Source organism: Stigmatopora argus, chromosome 9, assembly GCF_051989625.1.
Source record: "Stigmatopora argus isolate UIUO_Sarg chromosome 9, RoL_Sarg_1.0, whole genome shotgun sequence".
Lineage (NCBI taxonomy): Eukaryota > Metazoa > Chordata > Actinopteri > Syngnathiformes > Syngnathidae > Stigmatopora > Stigmatopora argus.
The window spans coordinates 16391564-16415460 of NC_135395.1; the positions used below are offsets into that span (position 1 = coordinate 16391564).

At 39.5% G+C, this 23897-nt stretch overlaps 1 protein-coding gene across 4 annotated transcripts in view; it reads right to left on the bottom strand.

Annotated features, from left to right (window-relative positions):
* The window catches only part of LOC144082586 (protein phosphatase 3 catalytic subunit alpha-like), a 36233-nt gene extending 12463 nt beyond the window's left edge, over nt 1-23770 (bottom strand). For 2 of the 4 annotated variants that reach the window (XM_077609843.1, XM_077609842.1), the window contains exons 1-7: nt 11494-12870; nt 11002-11202; nt 7553-7677; nt 6533-6644; nt 3573-3718; nt 2056-2195; nt 543-620 (exon numbers count right to left, since the gene is read on the bottom strand). In XM_077609843.1, the coding sequence (XP_077465969.1) occupies nt 543-620; nt 2056-2195; nt 3573-3718; nt 6533-6644; nt 7553-7677; nt 11002-11202; nt 11494-11713 (1022 nt within the window). In that variant the 5' untranslated portion in view covers nt 11714-12870. Of the gene's footprint in view, nt 1-542; nt 621-2055; nt 2196-3572; nt 3719-6532; nt 6645-7552; nt 7678-11001; nt 11203-11493; nt 12871-22868; nt 23103-23426 lie in introns of those variants that run through there. The other 2 variants (XM_077609844.1, XM_077609845.1) reach the window with 2 other exon arrangements.
* Between the last annotated feature and the right edge of the window lie 127 nt (nt 23771-23897).

Sequence of the window (23897 nt, forward strand, 5' to 3'; positions counted from 1 at the left end):
TACTATGAAAGCACTAGTTATTTGTTACTTTGTTAATAGATGGCGAATTACAACAAATAAAAATGTTTTTCCAATCCAATATCCTGTTTTTGGTGTTTTTTCAGAGGGTTGGAACGAATTAATTTGTTTTTAGTTCATTTCTATGGGAAACGTTCATTTGAGTTATGAATAAATCAACATACGAGCTCAGTCCCTGAACGAATTAAGCTCGTATCTCGAGGTACCACTGTATACATTTAAAATGGGAAATAAGTATGACAAAACAAATAACAGTCAACATAAATGTTTAGGTCTGAGTTTATGTAAGATTTTTCATCTTAGCTCATAGCTTAGAGGCGCGCTTATTGTTAGGTGTGTTTTGAAGACCTTTCAGTTTTGGAAATATATGCTATTATTTTGAAAAACAGTTTGAGCATTGTTATGGCATTTTCAAAATGACAGAAGCAAATATTCTTGGCAGAATTATATAATGAAATGAACTTATACTTCATAAAGTGATACTATATTACAATTAAATTATAAAACGAAAGAATTCTTCTTACCCAGCATCCTGTGCTTCATGCGCTCTGATGATGGAAAGCAAGTTGTTGGTCTGTAAAAACTCACACACTGCTGGGTAACTGGAAAAGAAAAGGGGCGGAGTTAAAAGAAATGGAGTAAATCTTAATATTTAAAAGCATCCACTGAACTTGGGGTAGGTGAGTAGAGTACACAGTTAATTATTTTTTCTGCACTTTAACTCATTGTTTCCTTATAATTTAATATGAAATATGAACATTTTGTCTCAGGATACAAAAGAATTGCAAAAACATCCTGTTTGTTATTCATTTTGATGCTTAATAGAATTATTATCAATAATTTTCTCATCTTTTTCCTCTTATTCGTGAGCTTCTCACATATTTCATACACACACAACATTGGTCTACTTTTATTCATTTAGTTAGTTTGCAGAGCTTGGAACGGATTAAAGCTTTGACATGTAAAATATGTCCTTACTTACGAAAGTTTCAACTTTTGGAACCACTTCTAGAACCAATTATTTTCATAAATAGAGGTGTTACTCAACTACTTTTGAATTCACTTTTACACAAAATGAGATTAACCACAATTAAGATGAGTAACTGTTGCCCCAACTAAACTTCTAGAAAATGACTGTCTTTTCTCATGTACAACATGTTGGATCAATAACATAAGACCCCCACAACGCATACACAGGGTGTTCTGTCTTTTCAAAATTTCTCACTGCTGACAGTTGTACGCGCATCTTTTATCTTCTCACCCTCGCCAAGCTCTTCTCCCATGTTGCTCTCCCTCTTCTCTCACTATATCTTAATATCACTCTGTATCTGGCAGGGGTAACCGGTCGTCATAGCAACAGAACCGTGCAGCTTCCCTGGGGATTGTGGGATATCGTTTCATGCCGAAACAAAAATGCGTGCATGTGTTTGCGAACGTGCTGTGTTGATGTGTTTCATCTCAGAACCGTGTGTGTGTGTGTGTAAATAAGCCAGAATTCTGTGTCTCTAGGACTAATCCTAGTGATGGTTATTAGTTCTTAGATCATTGGAAGAATTGCTCTCTTCTCAAATGCCACTATGATGTCTTATAAAACTATGTTCAGTAAGTCTGATTTTTGTTATGTAGAATTCTGATTGTCTGGTTTGTTTGTTTGTTTGTTTGTATGTTCGTGTTGAGGAATTGATAAAGGAATCTTATTTAACTTGCCAAATATTTTTGTATAGTATGAAACAGAAGAACTGATTAAAAATGGGTCTAAAGATGTCAAAGGTCAGAGAGGTTTGTTTGTCTGTATGTTTGTGTACGAGACACCTCGATGTCGGTAGTAATTTGGTCTCAAGACAAATAAATTTAATCATATAGACATATTTTTGTATTCTCGTGTAGATGATTAAAAATGCTATAGACGAGACATTAAATAACCTCGAATTCTGGAATGACCCCCCTTAAAAACAACACATTTAGGGGGCTTCCCAGCAGCATCATTGAAATTTAGTGTATTTTGGACCTTGTGGAGGCAAGCGCCATTAATTTTACCTATAGAAATAGGAGCAACCCCTGACTGTGTTGTGTCCAAAGTACTCTTGGGTCTTTTCATTTCCAAAATCTTCAAGTGGGTCTGCCCACAACAAGTCACACATGGGCCCAAACGCCGGCGGCTCCTTGAATCGGTCCAACTAGGACACAGAGAAAAAAAAAGGGTAAGTCTCATACACACCAAGCCTATGCAGAATAACCCCATTTTCTTCCATAGAAACAAACACCATCACATGTCATGTAAATTACAGAAAAGAAAAGCAAACACATAGACACATAACACTACAGATCATCTCCGTGGCAACCCCCTCCGCACAGGAGAGGGAGGATGTCACACTCGCAGATTCACCATGGTAACGCTGCCATTAGAGGAGGAAGTGTGTGTTCTCTCGATGTCGGCGCGTTCATTTGCGGGCTTCATTATGAGGAAATACTCTACGCGTAATTCTTTGGTTGCCATTGACGGCGATAGACATTCGATCTATTGTGACTCCAGCGTCTCTCAGTCAGTGGTGTGCCGTCAGGGCCTTCAAGCCCTTCTCTGCTGGCCTAAGAAATATCTGAATCACAGACTGATGTTAATTATACTTTGTCCATGAATACTTATTAAATAATTCCACATTGTCTGTTAGCTTCCGTTCATTACTTTTCCCCCTGGTTGCACTGCTTCCAGATGTGTGTTTTCATATTTAAGCATTTAACCAATCACATTTCAGCTATTATTTTTTGCCAGGGTCAGAAATCTGCCTCAAGGCTTCACAATCAGTTCTGCAGGTTTTGCTGCATTAAACAAGCGTCGATAAGACCGTTGCTTTAACCAATCAGAATTCGACTTGGTGACACCAAGGCCTTCTCGCAGGCGTAGGGATACGTCATCGCTTTCACCAACTATGATTGGCTAGTGATAGAGTGGACTAGCCAGAGCTACCAAACTGTATCTGGAGCGAGCTGCACAAGCAAATATATTGTTGTGTTGATTTAATGGCGGTTTTGTCAAACCGCAATGGATGAAGGAGATGAAATTGATTTGTTTGCAGATTTATGGTCAAAGCCATTTTCAAGACGGACTTTTCAAGAAAAAAAAGCTGGACATCATTAAGAAGGGTCGGACAACTCCAAAGGAAGCAAGCCTGTCACAACCGGGAACGAACATTTTCAGCACTAAATCGAATAAAAACATATGACAGAAATACGACAGGAAAGGCTCGACTTTCAGCATTAGCTTCGATGGCCATAGAAAAGAAGGAGAAAAGAAAGGAGGGTGGATATTGTGTACAGGTAAAAATGATTTTTGGTAAGTAAAATATGGCTATATTCCTAAATAATATTTCAATTGTATGAGGTTATTATTGATTATCTTTTATGTGTCGCAGCTGTAGCTGCAGTAGAGGTTTTATAGCCATTACATAGTTTTTGCTGAAGGCGTCACCAGAAAATGCAAGGACCGCCACTGCTCTCAGTTAATACAGATTGGTCGGCTAGCGACGTCAATGGAAGTGAAACATGATCATTGTTACCTTTTTGATGTCGTCCAGTGTGTGGATCTCTGGCGAAAGGCCCCCATGCACACACAGAAACTGCTGGTTCATGAGGGCTGCAAGGGGGAGGCAATCAAATGCCTCCATGCAGGAGTCGTAAACCTGCTCCGAATATTTGATCTTACCTGCGGGACATTTGGGGACACAAGTTGAGAGAAGCTCGAAATGACTTATTTTTTAAATTATTACTTGCGCTTTGAACCACCAGTTTGTCGCACTTGCTTTTTCTTATTGGATTCAAACACAAGTACAAAGGATGTTGGGAGGATCAAAGCTAGGACTGAAGGCATTTGATGACTTTTTGTTAGTGTTCATTAATTAATGCTAGGATGAAAACAAATACAGCACATAGGATGAAGTGACTGTAATGGCAGTTTAACAGGAGAACAACACAGCATATAAAAAATATAATAATAAATGCATTTCATGGAAATTGCCGTCGCTTCAAGTAATTGAGTATGCAAATGATGTATTTCTTAGACTTCTGATAATGGAGCAAGTAATGTTTAACCTCTTAGGACGTAGCATCCACATGTGTGGACATCACATTTTTGGTTGTCACAAGACTACAATGTTAAGTTTTGGCGTCCACTTATGATGTGGACATCATTTTTCTCAGAAACAACATCATGTAAAAAGATAATTCTTAATTTTTACACTCATCAGGTCTCAATTAGCATAAATATCAAAGAGAAAATAAAAATGCATGCCTTGCAAGAGTTTGGGTCTTAGGATGTTAAATAGGGAAATTATGTAAATATAATGGGTGGAGCCATTTTGGGATGTCAGTCATACCCACGATCATACACAGTCGAGCACAGGTGCATCCATAATGGGTATTAATGATGTAATCTGGAATACTCTGATGATTGGCTCGGCTAAAACAGTATTGCCACCACTTCTGATAGTTATGTTATTTTATTTATTTTTAACGCGACTATTACTTTTCAGAAAAGTGGAAGTCACATACCTGTCAACCTCTGCCGATAACTGCCCTTATAAATGATTATGATTCCCCTTGCAAACCCCCCAAAAACCTTACAAACACCGTACGAGTCGTACGGTGTTTGTAAGGTTTTTGGGGGGTTTGCAAGGGGAATCATAATCATTTATAAGGGCAGTTATCGGCAGAGGTTGACAGGTATGAAGTCAGTATTTTTTCCGAGAGGTAATTTCCACTAGAATGCACATGATCATGGAGTTGTCATTCCCTTTAAGACTTTGCTTCAGATTTTATGGAGTAAAATCTGACCCAAATAGAGCAGGAAGCAGCACAGAGACCCTGTAAGGCAGATTGTTTTGTTCCCCCCTCTCTGATTTGGCTGCTATATCACTTGTGACATCCAACAGGATGCATCTTGAAAGTACATTTCACACATTACGGCCAACAGAAAAACAGTGTTATGGATTAAAATTGTCAAAAGGTTAAAACAAAAGATGAATGAGGGAAAAAATAGGAGGTTGGACAATGGCTGATTGATGAAGAGAGAAGGGAAGGGGAAAATGATGGACTGATATTTGTGGATAATATCAAGAAAAGGGTGCGGTTGAGGACAACAGACGTACGCACTCTGATTCTGTTGGAACAGTGAGCGGTTTTTTTTTAGGTCTAAATGTGTCTGTCAGGAGTGTCATTGTCAATCACTTCTGTGCTTGGTGTATAACAAGAGATCATTATTGCCAGATGTCAGTTTATTTCCACTTTATCTTCTTCTTTCTTCCTCTTTTTCCTCTCGGTTTCTCACGCACACATACAGCAGATGGTAATAGAGGGCGACCACTATTTGGCAAGTGCACCAGGGGAAATTAGCTTTCTCGTCCCCTGGCCAATCAAACACCGAGGAGGAAGTCCCTGAGCCAATCATTGAGGGCCAATTTAAGGGCTGCTAATCACCTGGTCTCAAACAGGACTCACAGGCAAAGAGGAGGTTCCCGGACTATTCGGAAATGCAATACAACACTTAGATCCAACCCATCCATTATTCATAGTTTTGAATACCTTTGGAAGGAATATAAATAACCCCTGCCTGGTGCCCGTAGTTAGCTGGTATAGGCTCAAGCACCCCCTGCGAACCTTGTGATAATAAGCGGTTCAGAAAATGAATTAATGTTTTAGTTTTAATTTAGTGGCATATTCCTGTACATACTAGTGAAATTTTATAATTTAATGAAGTTTTTAAAATTGTATTTATTCATATTTTAAAGAATTATAATTCTCTTATTTTTTTCTTTCATGTATAAAAAATGTTTTGCATTATTTTAATTTGAAAAAACAAAGGAGAAACTGTAAATATTCTTTTTCAATATACTTTTTGTTTTGTTTTTATTTAATCAAACTAAACAGGAAAACTGTAGATATTCTCTTTTATTATAAGTTTTAATCCCTCTTTTTAGTTGTTTATTTTTTATTATGGGAGAGAAATAGTAAATATTCTATTGTTGTATTCATTTCTGTAGTCCCCCTTCTTTCATGGAGTACTAGTAAAATGTATTTATTTTTTATTTAAATGAAAACATGATGTCGATGCAAATGATTGACTTTTGTGAGCCACGAAAAAATAAGATGTTTTGGGCCAAATCTGATCCCCAGGCCACAGATTGGACACTGGATTAGATGGAAGAAAACTGGATTGTGCAAAACGGTTGAAGGAATGGTAGAAAGTACCAATAGAAGAATCCAATGCAAAAGGCATGACTTGCTTTGCTGTTTTAATGAGCCTTTCCAGAAAATTTTAACAAAGTAAAACAGTGAGGATAAAATATAGGATTTATAGAAGGGGGTCGATCATTTTTATCACTTCCTCCTCTACCAAACACTTAAGTACTGTATTCCTCGAATGATAAAATTAAACACACAATTGGAGAAATGTTCGCCCTCTGCATAAACAATGACACAAAAGCTCAAGTGACATTTAAAAAGGAACAAATGCATTACTCACATTCTTGTTTGAAGGTGAAATATTCCGTCAGATGTCTACATTCATGATTTCCCCGTAGAAGAAAGAGTGTCTTTGGGTAGAGGATTTTCAATGACCACAAGTACAACACGCACTAAATGGGAAGAGAGGATTAGAAGAAGCAAAAAATGGCATGTTATTTTCCCATGTTCTTTCAAACTAGAGCCTCAATATAGAAGTGTTGGACCTCAGTGTTCCTAGAGCAACAATGCTAACTGGAGTAAAGCAAGCAAAGTGAACTTAAAATGCCAATAAACTAATGTAAATGCAGAATGAAATTGTCTTTGCCGAGATCCTCAAAGTGATTGCTCTACATTAGCTCTACCTGCTCTTGGTTAGTGTACCAAAGGCGGACTAAATATTGCTCACCTCTCTTCCAACTGTCAATGACATAACACTCATCCCATCACGGCTCACTTCCGCCACACAATGTGATCACAGAAATACCTTTATGCACTTGCCTCTATTGTACAGAAACAAATGCGCAATCCAATCATTTTCCTTTTTTCCCATCGCACAAGTATCAATGTACAGTGGTACCTCTACATACGAGGAGCTCTCCCTACGAGATGCTCGAGATATGAGGAAAATTTCGAGCAAATAATTAGCTCTAGATACGAGAAAAATTTTGAGCAAATAACTAGCTGTAGATACGAGAAAGATTTCGAGCAAATAATTAGCTCTAGATACGAGAAAATTTTCGAGATGCGAGAAAACCAGGTGGCCATGACATGAGAGGCTGTTTATCATTGTAGCGCACTGTCTTTTTTTGCCTCATCTCTTTCGTATATAACAGATATCTACGAGCACTGATCGGTTTCTTCTTCTGTGTGTATATATATATATATATATATATATATATATATATATATATATATATATGTGTATATATATATATATATGTGTGTATATATATATATATATATATATATATATATATATATGTGTGTATATATATATATATATATATATATATATATATATATATATATATATTATTACCTCAATGCTGAAATAGCCCCTGTCTACATAGTCCCCCAGGAAGAGGTAGCGTGTGTTGGCAGGGGAACCTCCCACTTCAAACAACTTCATCAGGTCGAAGAACTGGCCGTGAATGTCTCCACACACTGTGAGAATAACACACGAGCGAGTGTGTGAATTAACAACACGGTGATAGCAGTCACATTCATGATTTAAACTATGAAGTTACTTTGTTAGTTCAACTTGTTACTTCGAATGCGCCAGTGTTTACATTCACAGAACACATGAAAGAACACATAATCCTACATTCTAAGACCTATTATTTTAAGTGACTATTGCAAAAGTGCCAAACGGTTGTGTGTGGCCTGTGAAAATTAATCATTTGCTTGGACTTCATGATTCTCACTAAAGTCATGTATCTTTTGTCCTATACTAAAAATCGAGCACTACAAAAATGAGAGAATTTTTGCTGCTTAAATTGTTTACTCTGGGGGTGATGCGATGTATCCATACCTGTCAACCTCTGCCGATAACTGCCCTTATAAATGATTATGATTCCCCTTACAAACCCCCCAAAAACCTTACAAACACGGTACGAGTCGTACGGTGTTTGTAAGGTTTTTGGGGGGTTTGTAAGGGGAATCATAATCATTTATAAGGGCAGTTATCGGCAGAGGTTGACAGGTATGTAGTATCCATCACGGCAGAATGCCAAATTATGAGTCCGAAATTATCACTTATTTGGGTCTTTTGCCGGGAAAAGCACTACCAATTTCGTCATACGCAGTTTCTGGGTATGATGACAGTTAGGCTTTTTGTCGAGACAATGATAATGACAAACCCTATGTCAGATTATTATTATTATTATTATTACTCTTCTAAATGCTTTTAAATTGACATTTTGTAGGATATAGAGAATTTCGAGATCAAAAAGCTCTCAAAAAATGTGATCCACTATTTTTCACACCCACTCACAGTCTTTTGCCACACCAGGAGCAGTGAAAATGTGATTACATCCTTACCCAAACTTTGAGTGTTCCATGCTTAAAGGGAATGAGGGTAGCCACTTTGCTTGAATGCAAGTTAAATGATCTCTTAATTCGCCAATAGTAATATGGCCAGTCTACCTGAAGATCTCTGGAGCTGTGCCTATTCTCAACATTACCAACGCCTGCATGAACCTTTACTTTGTGTCGCTATTGTATTTATATATGTGCTCGATACTCTAGTACCTCAAATGACCCTTCTTGTTTGAAGCCGTCACATTCTGATACGTAGACTTCAGGACCGTGTGATCTGTCAGCACACAAATTCCCATCCGCCTCGCTCGCCATCTGTCTGCTTTCACTTAGTCAAGTTCCCCTCTGCATCTACTTCACTTTAGATCTTTTGCATCTGTCTGACTGCTGACAACATTCTGTCCCTCCATTTTTGTCTCTTTTTCGATTGGCCTGGGAATTGAGGATCATTCAAAATCAAGATGGCTAAGCTAAACCAGTGTTTTCATTCGTGTAAACAAGCTTTTTTCCCCCCAATTTTAGATTAGAAGAAGCTCGCACTAAAGCCTCAATTTATTCACAAATGTACATAATGGATGTGAACTGTGTCTTTATCTCATACTATTGCATTGAACATTTGTATGTATACTAAAGAAAGAAATAGTAGTACAACTAAGGATGAGTGTGCTCTTTGTTGAAGTCATTACAGGTAAGAAAAGATGATCATTTGTCTGTTAAAGCTTGTATGCAGAAGAACAGCAAATATGGCTGGGCATTCCCAATATTTTTTGCTTCTGGTGAATCCATTCTTTTGTTAATTGGATGCATCCTTTGGACACAGCTAGGAGATAAAAATCTGATTCATCTTCCACTTTTTGCAGGCATTTTATCTATACCAAATCCAAATTGGAAATTACTCAGAACTCTCTCTATCTTAAGACCCGGTTTTGGTTGCAAAGCAATATTCTTAATGTGCCATTTGTTTCTTTACTTCATCAGCTACGTTGAATTCCCAGGTAGATAAAAATCGCCTTCTTATTAACATACACAAAGTAAGATGAAAACACGAATGAATTTACCTCAGCTCACCCTGAAAATTGTTACTTATCACTTTTGCCTGCCCAGACAAAAATCAGGATTATTATGATGTAGCGGAAGTTAGAGTAATAGATCAATATTTCTTTGCCGAAGGGAAAAAGTCAGGAAAAACCTCTGTGCTAAACACCTCTTATTCGACCAACTCTCAATCCACCTTGTCTTCGGTTGCCCCCGGGGAGCTGTACCTGTGAAAGCCGAGTAATGTTCCTACACTGGAACAACCCACACAGATTCATCTCACCACTTAGATTTGCATAAATGCACACACCTGCACATCCACTGTTGTTGATGTTCTGAGATGAGTCCGAGTATGGAGGCAGTCTCCTCTCTGAAATCTATTTTCCATTTTACTCTCCATCGATCTTAATCTATCCTCTGCTTCCAACTTTCATATTCTATTTGCTTCAAACCATTTGCCTGTCCAGGGAATGCATGCAGGCGTCGGAGGGGTATGACAAACCGATTGCATCTCTCAGCAAAGTGCGAGGGAACAATAGTTCATGGTGAAAGGGCAGTGAATACACATGGCAAATGATATCACCGAAAAGGTAGTGCCAGTGCGGGCAATATGGTTTAAATCAGGGGTCTCCAAAGTTTTTCCTGTCAGCGCCGCTTTCAGAAATTTTTAATGATACAAGGGCCAACTTGGAAACCTTCCACTTTCGTTTAATAATCAGGATCGATATCAGGTTAAAAAAAAGCAGAAAGAAAGAAAAGAAATCGCTTTTTAAATCCCAAGGACTCTTTTGAATTTTGTCCTCTTTTCCAAGCCTGTTAATATCAAATATTTTTGTTTATATTACTGTTTATTATTTTTTAAATTATCTTTACAAAAAGTTTCTTTTAATGTACTTTAAAGAAAACATAAAAGTAGACATAATTAGAAGAGCAAAAAATATATATGTGGGTATATATATATATATATATATTCTTTTTTTAATTTTTAGAATGTTTAAAAAATGTGTTCCTTTTAAAAGAAATTATAATATATATATATATATATATATATATATATATATACACATACATACATATATACACATATACACATATATATATATACATATATATACACATATATACACATATATATATACATATATACACATATATATATACATATATACACATATATATACATATATATGTATATATATACACACATATATACACACACATATATATATATATAGTATATATTAATAATAAAAGGCTGTGTGTGTGTAAATATTCAGATTTCTCTAGTCCGCAACATTTTATTGAGAAGTGACGTGCACCATTTACTTTTGCATACCACAAAAGATAATGTGAAGGGCCACATTTGCGCCCCAGGAACCTTAGTTTTAGACCCGCTATACATCCATAGGCAAATACCTGTTACTGGCGCTTCAATGTCCAACATAGTCCGCTCCTGGCGCAGAATGGCAGCACCCTCATCGATGATGCGCAGGGCCACTGCCTCCTCCAGCCGGCCCTCCTTGGTGAGGTGAGCTTTGAGCAGGTCCACCCTCGGTCTACCCTCGGCATCAAACACCTCCTTCATGGTTAGCCGATGGGCCAGAGGGAAGGGGACCGCTGTGGGGATAAATAATAGGAATAAGTGCATGAGAGAACATTGACGAGCTGGTTTGCATAGTGAGCGGGGGACCGGAACATGATGAATTGATGTTTTCGTTCTAAAATTCGCCTTGAAACATTACTAGCCCCTTTGAGCTCTCTATTAGAATGTCGCATGCTCTGACCGCGTGAATTATGGCGGCTAAGGCGTACGGTAATAAAGCAGGGGCTGCCATAGTTATCAGGGTTGCCTTCCTCTATTCCGCAGTAATGTTTCCCGCCTCTGTTCCGCAGTAATGTCTTTCTTACATAATGAAGTCCCGGGGGCCGCCGCTGGAGCGCAGGAGGGGGGTTGACTGACGACGGGGGGTGATACAGCGAGAGTGCACAGCTGCACGTGAGGAGTCTCACACACACACACACACACACACAAACAAGGCACGTTGAGAACTGTGCAAACATACATGAAGGCGCACAAAGTCGGTGGTAAGACACAAAAGGCAGAGGCGTGGGGGGCGCATGCGTACATCACGTAAGAAGTCTTGGCATTTACATGCTTGATTGCTTATGTGTGAAAGGGACACACGAAAACACATGAGATCATACGTCATAAAAGGTATTGTTACACAGAATCCTCTGAGCCTCTTTGAGCCCCACCACTGCTAACACAGATAATGGCCTAGATCACACTCTAAAAGTAGGTAGGCTAAAAGCGTTGAATTCTCCCTTTGTTACGCTCTCATCTTGACCCTGTGAATAGGCGACAACGTCCGCTTGCACAGTTGTCACTTACAACGTTTTAAAGTCAAACACGGTGCAATAGTGGTAAATATAACAACAACAACGTCTGTATGTGTATATAGAATTTTTGTCACAGTATGCTCGCTTCTGTTTAGTGGGACATTGGAAAAAAAATGATAAGAAAAGTTCGATTCCAGGTCAGTCTTCACTGTGTGGAGTTTGCATGTTCTCCCTTGGCTTGCGAGGGTTTTCTCCTGGTACTTTGGTTTCCTCCCACATCATTTTGATAGTAGGCTAATGTAGATACATACAGCATGGATTGCCTTCATTAATTAGACCTATATAAGGCTTTTAAATTGTTTGCGGCTTCAGACATTTGCTTTTTTTTCCGTCCAATATGGCTCAACATTTTAGGTTGCCAACCCCTGGACTATGGTATGGAATGGACTTGGAAATTCAGGCATTAGGTAGCACATAACTAGCTAATAACTCAATATTTATGACATTACATCACCTTAAAAGTGGAAAAAGAAAAAAGGAACATCATCGGGGACCCATACCACCCTGGTCACAATCTGTTCCACCTGCTGCCCTCTGGCAGACGCTATAGGTCCCACAAAGTACGGACAAATAGGCTTAAGGACAGTTTTTCCCCACATCCATCAGAACTCTAAACTTGCGGTAACCCAACACACTATCCCTTCTGTGTAATAACTTTGGGGTGAGGTAATATGAAAAGATGTTTGGGTGGTGAGCTGCCTCCTAATGGCTGACTGAAGTTAAGTGAAAGACAGTGAGAGGTAAGTGATCCGCTCGGGGGGGTGATGCGATGTATCCATAACGGCAGAATGCTAAATTATGAGTCCGAAACTACCACTTATTAGGTCTTTTGCCGAGAAAACGCACCTTATGGAGAAGCACTACCAATTTCGTCATACGCTGTTTCTGGGTGTGATGACAATTAGGATTTTATTGTTGATGATGACGACAGGGCCTATGTCCGATTATTATTATTATTAAGTGAAAAACCCTTCAACACACAAGCGCGTCTTGACACATGCCAGGACACCAGCAGCTGCCAAACTGGAGTGTCTGCTTTCCATCCATTCACACCAAGTGCTGAAACCATCTTTGACTTCAGGTTTAAAACAAAACAAAAAAACGAATTAATAATTTAAAAGTATGTGCACAACCTGGCAGCGTAAAAGCTATTCATGCGTGTGAGCTGAAAAACAAGAGAACAATAGTCAGTGTGTGACTCAAGTACGGTAATGTACTGTTCTGTGCTTGCCTGGACCACGCTGTACTGTTATAGAGCAAATGAGGGAACACATGCTGGTACTTATACATGATCACCACGTGTTGGTTTGAGGCAAAACTAAATCTTGGGTGTGTGCGCACACGTGCGTTTGTGTAAGTCGTAAATGTAGAGCCTACTGTGAAAAATAGGGCAGGTATGAATGTGTCAAGAGCAGAAGAAACACAGCTCTGGGAGAAGAGCTATATACTTGGGAAAATTGCACTGGGCAGAGGAAGAATTTAGCATAACACCAGTTCAGATCTACCATAAATGTCGTTTTCATCGGACAGCTGACCTTTTTGTTGGGACAAAATGCAAGCTCCTTTTCATTTCAGTTGAGAAAGATGTTTGAGGTTAAGGGTTCTTTTTAAAGGAGGCTGTAAAAATGAAATATTTTGTTTACAGTATTTTTAAGCGCTGTGTGAGGACAGTGTGTTTATGATATTTATGCATTTGGGATTTGATGCCCTTTATTTATTTATTTTTTTGGGGGGGGGGGGATGTTTTCTAAGTGATCCCAGGCCATTCCTCACTGTGTGGAGTTTGCATGTTCTCCCTGGGCTTCGTGGGTTTTCTCTGGGTACTCCAGTTTCCTCCCACATTCCAAAAAGTAGTTTTAGTATTTTACCCCAAAGTTGGAGCTTCAAAATCATTTCTACTGTTGCAATGACTTGTAAAAAAAAAAAATGTCAAGTTGCCCCCAGTCTATAATGTTTTTCAACCAGCCTGGAGTCGTTTTCTGTTTTGATGTGCATACAATTGTGTGGAGAAATACCAGTTTGTCTGAGGTGCCCTTGAGCAAGGCAGACTATGTATACTTCAGACGTTAAATCAATATTTAATGCTAGACATGATCCCTATAGCACCTGACTGTCTTCAGGGTTTTGCAACAGATGGTGTTGGGGAAAGTTACAAACTCCGTGAAAGGCTGCAAATAAAATACGTGAGATAAATATTTTCTAGTTATATCTATTTTTTTTAGAACATCCACTGAGTAGCCATCACTTTAGGTATAGGTTCGGCATACTTGTGATCCTAATTGGGTCAATCAGTCCAGGAAATAGATATTTTTCAGAGGACCAAACCATCTAAACATTATTTCTTAAAATATTGGTAGTCACTCATGACCATTGTTTACTCTTCATTAACAGTGGACAGTCATAATATGAGCACATCACATTACGACTTTTTCACAATACGAGCATCGTCGCGAGAGAAAACGACGCATTATACGAGCGAAAAACATACAACAACAAACTGAATTATCCCATGAATGCAGGGCTCGGCAACCCAAAATGTTTAAAGAGCCACGTTAGACAAAAAAAAAACACAAATATGTCTGGAGATGCAAAAAAAAAAAAAATTTTTTCTCTTTTCCCTTGGGATCCATGGCCTATAACACAGTCGCTGGGTTTTGTTTACAACAGCAACCAGATTATCATCACGCCCTGCTAATAGAAACGCATGTCGAGGCTATGACGCAAATCTTAGTTGACAGAAATGCTGAACTATTTTTTCTACATACATATTTACAGCATGGAAAAATGTTAACAATGTTTGTGTCTTCTTTGTCCTCCTACAGAAACCATATTAAAACAAAAAATATATTTCTCTCCCCCATTTTCAAACATTTTTGAAAAAGCTCCAGGGAGCCACAAGGGCAGCGCTCAAGAGCCGCATGCGGCTCCAGAACCTATGGTTGCCGACCCCTGCAGTAGTAAAAGGAATTTTCAGTCTACTCAACCAGAACATTTAACCTTTAAAAAAAACTTTTGAGGAAAAAAATAAAAAGATTCAACTTTAAAATGGAGGCAATCATCTCTAAATCTTGCACAATGACAGATTAGATCACTTGGAGATACCTCCTACTGTTTATATCCTTTGGCCCACTCCGCACAGCTGAACTACCAAGTGTGGAATTTATTAAGCGACAAAGCTGCCAGCTCAGCCAAAAATCTCAAGAGCACAAACCAGCGAGAGCGAGCTCATGACATGGCTTTCAACCAAAGCCCCTAAATTTGTTTGGGCTGGTCAAATACTCTAAGTGGTGCAGAATTTGATCAGAAACCACCCTTCCATTATTTCTAATGGCGAAAATCAATTAAAAGGGATATTTCATTAGTTTTAGCAACAGGAGACGGGGCTGCTGCAGGAGGAAGTTGCGGCAATCGTCTGGCCTAATTTGTCTGTTCAACAAAACAGAAAATGGGTATGAAAGCAAGTAGACTTGTCACTTAGTTGGAATTTTTGGAGCCAAGGCTTATTAAATGACATATACAGTAGACAATTGAGGATCCTTTATTTCCGGCAAAAATTGCCTCTCGTTTTCATCCAGGGAGAATAAAATGTGGGGTCGTGCAGGAAGTAAGACATTAGATCAAGGGTGTCAGACTCGGGTTGGTTCGCGGGCCGCGTTAACGTCAACTCGATTTCATGTGGGCCGGACCATCTTAGATATAATATTTAGATTTTTCTTTATAAATGGATTAGAAGAACTGGATTAATAGCCCTGAATATTCAGTTTTTTTATAGATCTAAAACAATGTTTATTTTACCTTTTTTTAAATATATTTTTAGATTTTACTAAATGATTTTTGAACTAAAAACACAGAAACAATGTATTAAAAAATGACAATTATTGATTTAAAAGGGGGAAAATCAGGAAATTTAATATACATCTATACTCTTCATTTTAATTTGATCCTAAAACAGAAAGTCAGCACTCATGATTTACTTTCCCGGGCCACACAAAATGATGCGGCGGGCCAGATTTGGCCCCCGGGCCCGCGCCACTTTGACACATTTGCATTAGATGAAGGTCGCCTTCATTTCACATGATCACACACACACCTTCCAAGATCCTTCAATCTGTTGCTCAGCATGAATAAATAAGGCAGGAAGAAGTGGGGGATGAAAGAATGAGACCAAACCATTAGGAAGAATGGGAGTGCAAAAAAATGGGGTGCATGTGAATCTAGAAAGGTGCTTTGAGGTGCTTAAGCATAGTGTATAAATGTGCGTGAGTGTTTATCAACTGTCTTTGACCCAGATTAGCTAACAGGACCATGGGTGTTTGAAGGTGGTGATGGTGTTAAGGAAACAAGCAAAGATACGTTTGAAGTCACACACTTGAAGACCCATCTGTGTACACACACGCACGCACACAAACAGAAACAACAGCTCATCCCCTAACAGCTTGCCCTCATTAGGCAACTCTCTCTTTCTCTTTCTCTCCTTCTCTCTCTCTCTTAATTCTCTATAAATAGACAGTACCCTACCACCCTACCCACTGGGGCAGACACAGACCTGTCAAGGTGGGACCCCTAACTCATGAGACAACACGCAACTTTTAACACACTTATCCTAAATGCAGCTCTCGCAAAGCCTTGGGCCAACCATGAGGGAATGGGACAGCATGTTGCACTAAAAGGAAATATGCCCAGAGTGCCCCTGGCCATGCCAGAAGTGCTTTGTTTGTGCATGCATGAATACTTGCATTCATTTGTGCAACTGTGCACATTAGATACAATATAATGAACTGATATATTCATACACATTATGGACTGCAAGGTTAATTGAACAAACAATTCTTGATCATCTATTGGACATGTGTCAAAGTGGCGGCCCAGGGTCCAAATCTGGCCCGCCGCATCATTTTGTGTGGCCCGGGAAAGTAAATCATGAGTGCCGACTTTCTGTTTTAGGATCAAATTAAAATGAAGAGTATAGATGTATAGTAAATTTCCTGATTTTCCCCCTTTTAAATCAGTAATTGTAATTTTTTAATCCATTTTTTTCTGTGTTTTTAGTTCAAAACTCATTTTGTAAAATCTAAATATATATAAAAAAAGCTAAATTAAACATTGTTTTAGATCTATAAAAAACTGAATATTCAGGGCTTTTAATCTATTTATTAAAAAAATATCTAAATATTCTATCTAAAATGGTCCGTGAAATCAAGTTGACGTTAAAGCGGCCCGCGAACCAACCCGAGTCTGACATCCTTGATCTATTGTATCTGTGTGGAGATAGATTTTCTATGTGTGGTTTGGTACAGAAGGAAAAAAATCTCAGATGATATGTTTTTATTTCCACCAAGATTTAGGCCAAACAAATCTCACACTGAACCTTTTCTGAAGATTGTAGAGGAATCAATTTTAGCAGGGAAACCCATACTTTACTATCTCCACCACAGCTGTGAGATCCCAGGACATTCCCAGGCTAGATTAGAGGCATATTCCTGCCAGTGCATTCTGGGTCGTCCCTGGCGCCTAACGCCTCGACTCCTTCTCTACAATGACACTTCAGGCTTTATGCCAAATCTCCTGTCAATCTCCCGTTTTCTTTTTTCCCTCACTTGAACAAGATCCCAAAATACTTCAGCTCCTCCACTTCAAGTAGAAACTCTTGACCTGGAGAAGACATCCCACTTCTGCCATCTTCTCTGTAAATTCAATTAATAAACTCACATTCTTTGCGAGTCACCGTTGGACTACACTCCTGAAGAGGGGCTCTAAAGCTACGTCCACTCAGCAGTTCAAATTCGTATATTTATTTGTATTCGTATATATATATATATGTATATATAAATAAATATATATATAAATATATATATATAAATATAAATACATATATAAATATATATATATATATATATATATATATATATATATATATATATATATATTTCAGCAATGTGCTTATTTATTCATATATTTACTTATATATTTATTTATGTATTTATTTATTAATTAACTTACTTATTACCTATCTATTTATATCTAAAATGCCTTTTCTGTATCTGCATTCTCACCCTTTTGCTACTGTGACAAGGAAATTTCCCGAATACAGGATGAATAAAGTTATCCAATCCAATCCAAATTCATTTTTTTGTCCATATGTGACACACATCCGATTTTTTTCATGCAAAGAGAACATTCCAATTCCCATCTGGACTCATTTCGATCGGGATATAAATCGGCTATCTATACAATGCTTCTGCAATATGTAAGTAAGTAAGCATATGCACCTGCCACATACATCAACAATAGGCAAAGACTGTCACAGTTTTTCGCTAAAACCATCAGATTTGAATTAAATTATGGATTAATGCATGGAAAATACTTCATGTTACCTCATTTGACGCTATCAGGTTAGGGAAAGACCTTTGTTAGCATGAAATCCTCAAAAATTCCACAGCATGATGACGTAGAACAGGGGTGGGCAAACCAGTCCTCGAGGGGTGCTGTGTGAAGGGTTTGGTTCCAACTGATCCTGTACAGACACTTTGACCAATGAGATTTCTGCAGAAAACAACAAGCACCTGACTGCAATCCCCTGATTGCACTTGTAGCACACCAGATTGGTGAAAAGGTGGCCTCTTTATGGATTGGAATGAAAACCCACGCCCACTACGTCCCTGTGTGAAATAGTTTGCCCACCCCTGACGTACAATTTCTGAAAGGACCATATAGACTTCCATGAACACGTGACACGTGACGACATGCTACATTTTGTATGCCGATCATGGTAAAAGTCACATTCGTTCCTGCTAACAAAAAATCCGATTTGACCATCACGCCACCCTGTGTAAATATAAGTTTTGAAGTTGTTTACGCAGGTTACGTGCTTGTTCCCAATATGTAAGGTACAAAGTGAAACTCACAGCCGTGCCACTCAGTTTTGCTGAGCCAGTTCCTCATTTCAGTCAGGCAATATAGTCACATCACCACGGCACTCTTGTACAGCAAAATGAAATGCGGCCATGACTCACACTGCCGACCACAGTTGTGCTTACAAACCAAAACGCGCACTGTAGCAAAAGGTCTCTTGGAGGGCATTACAGTGAAACATAGCTTTGCCACAGACAATAAATGACCTCATGGAGACATAAAACATTTCCATTTGTTTTCCTCACCTATCTTCACGGCTTCTTATCTGTCTTATATGCACTGCATCAAGCAAGCCCGGCATGATTACTTATTTTAATGTGATGCTATAAAGGAGCTTGTTTGTATTGGGTATTCTGTTTACACTGATAAGAAATGGATACAATACAGATGGTCACTGCATTTATCAAGCGGGCATAAAATGACACAATTGAGTGATAAAGACGGCTCAGGTTTAGCTTCACCTATTAGAAATGTCCATAGTTTATGACAACAACAGAAATCTTTGCTGGATCCTTTAAAGACATATTGCACTTATTTTTATATAATCATCATTTCTCATCTCCCACTCAGAGTTCCGCAACTGCTTGCATCCAAACGCAATGCAAGGACAGTATTAACTCATATTTTCAGCCAATGTTTACTTTTCTGAAGGATTAACGAACCACTATAGGTGTAACGATTAAGCGTGGATCTAAATTATGTTTAGATTCAAACTCCAAATGAAGTATAGCTGGTCACGAAAGATTTTCCTGCCCCTTTATTTTTTTATTTTTTAGTAAAGAAGACTGAAGGTTTGGCCTGACAGCAAATAGCTTTCAAACTGTTTATTATTTCCTCCATCTTGACTCATGCCCCACTTGCAGATGAAAATAATGATGCTGGAGTTCAAACTTTATAATGATTATATTTTAGGATGGACTGAATATTGTTTTCAAAACGAATACTAATAGCTGATAATTTCCTGCTTCTCCAGACTATTATTATAAATTAGCATGAAATATTTACTAATATAGTATTAATATAGTATAGTACTGTAACTCCTATCCAAAATCAACATTAAAACAACATTAATTTCTATTGTTCCCTCAATTTCCCTCCAATTTTAATGCACCACACTACCTGGGGATGCATGTTTTTAAGGGTGGGCATCAGTAAATGGGATGGTCCCCCAGTGCAAAGCTGTACTGTGATCCTAATCTGAGCACTCAATAGATTTTCCATTCATTCAAACTGGAAGTGGATGCTCATGTTTGAATGCCAATGTTTATTTGCATCTCTCATTGAAAATTAATTCAATGTCTAGTGCCATCATTGCCATCCATTGAGTTAACACAGACACTATACCAGTGAAAAAAATACTTGTTAGCAACCTGTTGCTATTTTAATGAACAGTGACATCTTTCTAGAATGATATATTGATTTTTGGCGGGAGCATATTGCTAACCTTTTTGAATACAAAGTATCACGTTATATTGCTTTCTACACGTGTCAAAGTGGCGGCCCGGGGGCCAAATCTGGCCCGCCGCATCATTTTGTGTGGCCCGGGAAAGTAAATCATGAGTGCCGACTTTCTGTTTTAGGATCAAATTAAAATGAAGAGTATAGATGTATATTAAATTTCCTGATTTTCTCCCTTTTAAATCAATAATTGTATTTTTTTAATCCATTTTTTCTGTGTTTTTAGTTCAAAAATAATTTTGTAAAATCTAAAAATATATGAAAAAAGCTAAAATAAACATTGTCTTAGATCTATAAAAAACTGAATATTCAGGGCTTTTAATCCAGTTCTTTTAATCCATTTATTTAAAAAAATCTAAATATTATATCTAAAATGGTCCGGCCCACATGAAATCGAGTTGACGTTAACGCGGCCCGCGAACCAACCCGAGTCTGACACCCCTGGCTTACTATATCGTCACAACGGAAGTAGATGATGACGTTGACTTATGATTAAACATTCAGGTAGATGAAATCATACAAAAAGGATGGATCACTTTGTTGATGTTTTCTTACATTCCTCCGACTCACAAAAATCAAAACAAAGGAGCACATGCCGAGAAATATTATTTTAAATCTGTTCTAGTTTTTATGTTATTAGTTGAATCGGCATGATGATACATTTTATTTATATTTTCAAGAGACTAATTTATAGGGGGTGGTAGTTCAAACATTTAAGTTGTATGACCATGATTAGTGGATTCTACAAAGCCATGTCTTTGCACTGACTATTTCTGGAAAACATATAACATACCTGTCAACCTTGGCCAATTCCTCCCCGTATTAATGATTGGAATTCCCCGTATTAAGCAATAGAAAACCGTACAAATGCAACACGGCACATATTTACTCACATAGGGTGCACGTAAAAGTGTTATGGTCGCGGCGCGTTGTCGTGACGCGACCGTGAATGTATTCGGACCCAAGCGCTATGACTCATAGCTGCTTAAATAACGAAACAGGAAATGATTTAATCATTTCCTGTTTTTTAATCATTTCCTGTTTCGTGTAAAAGGGGAATGCGTGTGCGCATATCATGCTTAAAACATGACAATATTAGCAATTGACGATGACGTTTTCGTCTGCTACCAGTGACCGAGACGATCCGGATTAGAGCCGAAATGCGTAAAACGAGATCCGTTTTACAAAAAACGTACTTAAAAAAAATCTCGTACAAAAGTTGTTATACGGCGTACACAATTTGAAATGATCAAAAAACGTATAAAATACGGGAAAAACGTATAAGTTGACAGGTATGATATAACGATAGTTGTTTGTTACAAGAGAATCAAATTAATACATGCACAATTCCGAAGTGATGAAGAGGAGGCGGTTCGTAAGTGACGTGCCCCTCCATCCCCCCCTCAACTGCGCCCCTGCCAAAACCTCTCTTTCTCTGAAACACCCACTCATCTCATCAACCAGGGAAAACCTATTCCTATCGTTCAATACAATCACATATTCCAGGAAATCCAGACATCCCAACACCGGCCGTGCACCAGTGCAAGTACAAAAACCTATAGGACACCGCCTATGATATGCATATAGTGCAAAAGGTCTACGTGCAAAAAAAAAAAACTGCAAGCCCCCTCCCGTCCCTTCCCCCTCCCCACCCACGCCACACGCACGGAATACCGGGGCATGCCCCGGCGACGCGTCCAGCTGTCAGCTCCGCTTCTTCCGGCAGAGAGAGCTCGGAACTTTATTTACACGAGAGTCGACCAAGCGTCGTCGCGTGTGATCTTGCGTGTGCGTGAAACATGTCACCCTCGTAGTAATGGCTTCACAGGCGGCACGACAATCAGTGCCCCGCAAAGCCCCCTTTTTTTTCCTATAACCCGACCACGCGTAAAGAACCAACACGCCCTCATCATCAACACATGATATAGTGAGTCCATAATCCAACGATGCAATGACAACACGGCACGAATCACCGTCGTCATCGCGGATCTGCAGCCCTGCACATCCCCTCACTCCATTTTGTCTCTCATTTGACCGTCAGGGAAACATGAAGGGAAGCCAAGGAGGAGGTTTGGAGGAACGGCAACAAACGCAACCTCTCTCGAGCACGCAGGCCTTGAGGAAAAGACGACCGTGGGGATATTTAAAGGGCCACGATGGGGGATGTCGACACCAAAAAAAAAAAAAACCCAAGCATGCTACACACTCGAAAAGTTTCCCCCCCAACCCTGACGTTTAAAAGCAATCGATCACCTGACCGGCTCTAAAAATAAAACTAGACCACCAATGTAGGCCAGCGTTTGGAAGGAGCAGACACGCGCACACGCATAAACATGACGTGCACATTAAAAATTCAGCATATGATAGGCAGAAACGTTGTAAAATGCCCCCTCGTAGCAGCATCCTTTTCCTCCCCCTCTCTCACCGCAACATCATTCCCGTGACCACGTTCACGCCACGCAGCAACAACAACAAAAAACCAACAACAAAAAAAGAAAGCACAATTTCTTTACCTTTATGTCTGCCTTTCGCTGTCATCCTCACACTGTTCGCCGTTTCATTGGAACAAGATGCTCATCTCTCCCACTCGCTGGCTTGTGCCTCCCTCTACCACTCCGTGGGTGACTCTGGAGGGTATTATTCAGTAGCAGCCAACCACCGCTAGGGGTAGCCCGCGAGCACGGAGGAAGTCCGTGTATTGCAATAGCGCCACTCACCCCTCCTCCTCATCCTCCTCCTTCTTCCGAAAATGGGGTATTGCCTTGCTGAGGAGTGAATTCTAATAAAGAGGGGAAGACCCTGATTGTGTCGTATAGCGGCGGATGTACCCCCCTCCCCCCTCCCAGCCCTCACTCACCCACCTACAGCTTCTCCTCTCCCGCCCCTCCCCGAAAATCTTGAGAGGCAGGCACATGCACGGTGACTTTATTGAGTGATAAGTGCTACAGTAACAAAGGGGGACGAACACGAGACAGCGTGCTACATGGGGGAGAAAAGGGGGAGGATCACAGCAGAGTCATGTGTGCATATAATGTACAGTCGCTGGGCGTGCATCATTCGCCAATGCCTACATTTGATGAGCCGATCCGCGGGGCTTGCGTTGCAGTCGGACATCCTGGGGGGTGGGTGGGTGTCAGGGGGTGTGTGGGGCGGTTGTCGGGTCTTCTGTCAAACACGGTGGCGTTGGCGGGTCCTCGCGATTGCAGGCATCACTCTGTGGCGTAACCGTCTTGTCATGGGCGGGGATAACCAGCTGTGGTCGTTGAGATCGGGGGGCTGGGGAGGCAGAGGTTTCCCCCCTGTTGAGGCGGCATGTTTGAATCCTGGATTTGATTTGGTGGAGATTCCTGGGAGTTGTGGGAAAAGGGGTGGGAAAGGGTTGTGAGCTCGAGCTCGCCAAGACAACCGTTGCAAAGTGAAGATGAGATGCGCAGCTGGATGGCAACACCCCGGAATGGCGAGAGAAAGATGAACTCCCACGCATATTCACGCGGGCAGATATGAATGCATCCGGACTTTTACTGCCATCCTGTGGAGGTTTA